Source organism: Mastomys coucha, unplaced genomic scaffold, assembly GCF_008632895.1.
Source record: "Mastomys coucha isolate ucsf_1 unplaced genomic scaffold, UCSF_Mcou_1 pScaffold23, whole genome shotgun sequence".
Classification (NCBI taxonomy): Eukaryota; Metazoa; Chordata; class Mammalia; order Rodentia; family Muridae; genus Mastomys; species Mastomys coucha.
The window spans coordinates 15,949,492-15,954,328 of NW_022196906.1; the positions used below are offsets into that span (position 1 = coordinate 15,949,492).

Below are 4,837 nucleotides of genomic sequence, written 5' to 3' on the forward strand. Positions count from 1 at the left end.
GCCGATCTCGAAGTTCTGGCGCATAAGCAGGTAGAGTGAGGCGCTGGCGTGCGTGCGGATGGTGCTGATGCGGCTGCCGCAGTGTCGGAGAAGCCTCAGGCAGAGGTCGGCACAAAGCTCCGTGTCTTCCTCGAAAAGCAGCTCTGGAAACTGTCCCCAGGACCCAGAGAGGTGCTGTTCAGTGCTTCTAGGTGGACCTAGGGGCTCCCAGACGGAGCCTGGGAGGGACAAGCTCCCATTCTGATTGTGGCCAGTGGCCAGTGATTAAGACTGGGTTTGGGTCTTTGTTTTGACCCTATCAAGTGACTTAGCCATTTTGACCCAAGGTCTATAGTTTCATTTTAATTAATATATTATTTGTGTGTGTGTGTGTGTGTGTGTATGCGTGAGTGTGTATCTGTATGTGTGTGTGTGTGTGTGTGTATGCGTGAGTGTGTATCTGTATGTGTGTGCATGTGTGAGTGTGTATGTGTGAGTGTGTGTGTGAGTATGTGTGCATGGGTGTGTACATGTGCGAGACAGTCAGGAGTTGACATTGGATGTCTTCCTGGAAAGTTGTCACCTTGTGTTTTTAGGCCACCACCTGTTTGTGGAGGTCAGAGGACAACTTTTGAGAATAACTCCTCTCCTGCTGTGGCTTCCAGATCTCAGGCTGTGAGACTTCCTCAGGAAGTGCCTTACATGCTAAGCTACCTTGCTGGCCCATTTCATCTTGTTTTTTGAGACAGGGTCTTTTATGTAGCTTAGGGCTGATGTTACACTCCCTGTAGAGCTAAGAATGTTCCTGAACTCCTAATTCTACCTCCTAAAGCCAGGATCACTATTTATATTTTTGCAAGTTTTCTTTCTTTCTTTGTTTTTGTTTTTTTTTTTGTTGTTGTTATTTTGCAACAGTATCTTAGGCATTCTGGGCTGGCCTTAAACTTGCTTTGTAGCCAGCCACGACCTAAAACTTCAGGTCCTCTTGCCTCCATTTCCCAAGCCTGGGATGACAGGTGAGAGCCACCATGCCATGCTCACATCTCAGTGCAGTTGTGGTGTCCCCATGTCATGAACCTGTCCAGCACGTAGTAGGTGCTTAGTAAATGAGCCACTGTCATCTCTGTGAAGCACAGCTGTAGTTTAGGAGTGCTCACCTTGGAGACCAGGGCCCGCTGGGTGGCCAGGCCATGCTGCAGAAACAGGGCACTCTGGGCGCTCCCGAGACTATAGAGAACGACTTTCAGCACGGCACCCAGGATGCTCTCACGGGCCTCGGACAACATCACTGTCTTCATGTGTTAGAAATCCAGGCATTAAGAGACATGGGTGGCATGGGGACTTGGAAGCTGGGGGATTATTGGGTCAGAGGTCCTAGGCCTCCACGAAGGAGGAGAGGATTGGCAGGTGCTGGACACACCTTACCTGCACTATGATTTCCAGCATGTCCAGAACCACCAGGCTGGCCTCTGTCGCCAGGTTTCCGTCCACCAGAGCTTCATGTTCCATTTCATCCTTGGTCCTGGAGGGCAGGGGAGAGCGTGTGATGTCACTTGAGTCACATCAATGACACAGAGGAATGCTCTCCCAGCCGCAGCTGTCCCTGGAAGGAGCAGCTCTCTAGAGCTGGTCTAAATCAAGGAATCCCTTGTCCACATGTCATGGTCAGAGTGTGTTCCCAAGGGATCTTATGTTGGAGGGCTGGTCCTCAGCTTGAAGAAGTTGAGAGATGGAGGGTGGGGGCAGTGTTGCTCAGTGGTAGAGCCCCTTCCTCCCTGCCTAGAATCCTCCAGTGAGGGGCTGGGAGCATGGCTTAGTGGTAGAATACTGACTTAATATTGGTGAGATCTGTGGTTTGAAATCCCTAGACCCATTTAAAGAGATAAAAAAGAGATAGGGACTAGTTAGATATTCTTTGGTCTTTGGTTATTAGGAGCGTGGCCTAGGAAGGATTCTTTTCTTTTTTTTCTTTCCTTTCCTTTCTTTCTTCTCTCTCTCTCTCTCCCTCTTCCTCTCTCTCTCTCCCTCTTCCTTTCTCTCTCTCTCTCCCTCTCCATCTCTCTTTCTTTCTTCTCTCTCTCTCTCTTTCTTGGAGATAGGTTCTCACTGTGTAGCTCTGTATGTTCTTGAACTCACTATTTGCACAGGAATTCCAGGTCTGCATCACCATATCCTATGAGAAAACCCTTTTTTTTGTCTTAAAGTGGCTTGCCTTAGTGGGGTGGTTTGAACAGGAATGGTCCCCACAGACTCATGTGTGTGAATGCTTGACCCATACATAGGGAGTGGCACTATTAGGAAATGTGGCCTTGCTGGAGAGAGTGTGTCACTGAGGGGGTGGGCTTTGATGTCTCCTATGCTCCTGGGGATCAAGATGTAGCTCCTCTCAGTCCTCTGGCACCATGTCTGCCTGCATGCTGCCATGCTTCCCACCATGACAATAATGGGTTAAACCTCTGAAACTAAGTCCTCCCCGATTAAATGTCTTCCTTTATGAGAGTTGCCTTGGTCACGGTGTCTCTTCACAGCATGGAGACCCTGACTGAGACACTGTGGCAGCTCCTCATGGCAACGAGTGAGTGACAGACTCATCTACTATTCAACCTACTTGTCCACACGGTCTGAGGTCTGTCTCCAGTGTGTGATACTCTTGCGCCAGCGGACATTCTCTTGGTTTCCAAATGGACTTCTCTCTGCCACCCACAAATGTATGTACATAGGTAGAGACAGAAAACCATATGTAAGCATAAGGAAACACACCCAGGCAGGAAGACATCTATGTAGGGCTAAGCGGAGTGGGACTACATAAAGACAGACTTGCCCAGCAGGAACTACCGCTAGACACAGACAGCCTGTGCAGACAGATGGGAATCACATACATCCATGTACAGGACAGTGAAATAGGAATTGTTTCTCTCCTAGAGCTGCCCTTGAACTGACTTCCGGCCTCCATCTCCCACGCTCGGGATTACAGGTATGTCCACCACAGCAGTTAGCCACTGCTGTCTCACCCCGACTCCGCCGCACCATCTCCTGCCGAGCTCCGATGTTGCCCAGGATGGCCTCCTCCAGCCGGGCTCTCATGTCCAGGGACTTCTTGAATGTGAGGCTGTTGATCCGCTCAAAGGCTTTCTTCCCCTGGGAGAACAGAGACCTGGGTGATGCGACCCAAGGTAGCCAACTTCTCCTGCTCAGGCAACTCCTATCTCTAGGGCCCTTTGCCAGAAGCACAGCTCCGTCTTTCTCTCTAAAATCTCACCTCCTCTAAATTCTCTCCCTCAATGCCCTTCCTAACATCCATCTGTCCTTCCTTCCTTCCTTCTTTCCTTCCTCCTTCCCTTCCTTCCTTCCTTCTTTCCTTCCTTCCTTCCTTCCTCCCTTCTTGCCACACTCCTACAAAGCCAAAACCTATACTACCAAGACCCCTTGTGGCTTGCCTTTCTTTGCTCCTTCCTTCCCTCTCCAACTTCCTAATTTTTCTTTTTAATTAATTAATTAATTAATTTTTGGAATTTGAGATGGGGTTTCTCTGTGTAGCCCCTGGCTGTCCCGGAACTCACTCTGTAGACCAGTCTGGCCTCGAACTCAGACATCCGCCTGCCTCTGCCTCTGCCTCCCAAGCGCTAGGCGTGCACCACCACTGCCTGGCTCAACTTCCTCAATTTTAAGATAGAGCCTCAAAGAGTCTAAGCTGGTCTTGAATGATCTTGAACTCCTGCTCCTCCACTCTAGTGCTAGGGACAATAAGCTTACGTGGCCTTCCCCCTGCCCCCTTCTACCTCTCTCATTCTCTTCCATGATGGGGATGGATGGACCTTATACATGCTAGCCCGAGCACATCTCCAGGGCAACCTTCCGGTGAAGTCATGTGACACCTTACTGGAGAGCTGAGGACAGACACTGTCTACCCTTCAGCCTCAGTTCACGGATGCCCACGTGCAGATGGTCTGCCCCTTCCCACCAGGCTCCTGCTGCAGGGGGGTCTGGAGGAATGCTGAGCTCATCCCACTGCAGGCTCACCCGCCCAGTCACACCTTGTACTCGAAGGCAGCCAGGCAGAGGTAGAGTAGGTCGAGGAGGCGCCCTAGCTGGGGCAGGGCCAGATCAGCAGCCCAGCGCTGCAGGAGTGCTGGCTCTGCATTCTTCAAAACCCACAGCACACACACCAGCAAGGTCCGGCTGGATTCAGCAGAGAGAGGACAGCCTGTGCGAGCTGCCTGGGTGCAGAGAGGGAACAGAATCCATTTCCATTTTCCTTATAGAAGGTGAACGGTGGCCCCCTGTATCTCATGACCTGAGTTCCCTTCTCTTTTGTTTTGTTTGGGACATAGGCTGGCATCAAATTCGTGACATAGTCTGAAGATGACTTTACTCTTCAGAGCCTCCCACCTCCATCTCCCCAGTCCTGAGATCACAAGTGTGCACCATTCCACATGCTGCTGGGGATGGAACCCAGGACTTCATGCACACGAGGCAAACACTCGAGCAACAGAGCCCCAGAAAGCAGCATGGGCTTTGTTTCAAAGGTATCTATGGGAAGTGAGCCCCAGACTTACTGTTGAAGGTCCCTGGGAGATGCTGGTGCGAGAGCCAGGAGCCAGGGGCCCCCCAGCGATGGCCATGGCCACAGATGGGTTGATGGTGCCCCCAATGTCCCCTTCACCTTCTGTGTCTGAGTCCAGCATGGAAGCCAGTCTTGACCGCTGCCCTGAGCCCTCTGCAAGCAGAATGAGACATTGGTAAGCACTTCAACTTAGGCAGGAACAGTGGCACGTGCTTTCTTTCCAGCCCTCAGGAGGCAGAAGCAGGTGGATTTCTGAGTTTGAGGCCAGCCTGGTCTACAGAGTGAGTTCCAGGA

The 4,837-nt window shown here is 51.1% G+C and overlaps 1 protein-coding gene across 5 annotated transcripts in view; it reads right to left on the minus strand.

The window, feature by feature from the left end:
• The window catches only part of Dock6 (dedicator of cytokinesis 6), a 51,989-nt gene that overhangs the window by 13,731 nt on the left and 33,421 nt on the right, over positions 1 to 4,837 (minus strand). For all 5 annotated transcript variants that reach the window (XM_031343568.1, XM_031343567.1, XM_031343566.1 and 2 more), the window contains 7 exons: positions 4,536 to 4,696; positions 4,014 to 4,196; positions 2,991 to 3,117; positions 2,588 to 2,672; positions 1,405 to 1,501; positions 1,137 to 1,271; positions 1 to 150 (listed from right to left, as the gene is read on the minus strand). In XM_031343568.1, the coding sequence (XP_031199428.1) occupies positions 1 to 150; positions 1,137 to 1,271; positions 1,405 to 1,501; positions 2,588 to 2,672; positions 2,991 to 3,117; positions 4,014 to 4,196; positions 4,536 to 4,696 (938 nt within the window). The remainder of the gene's footprint in view (positions 151 to 1,136; positions 1,272 to 1,404; positions 1,502 to 2,587; positions 2,673 to 2,990; positions 3,118 to 4,013; positions 4,197 to 4,535; positions 4,697 to 4,837) is intronic.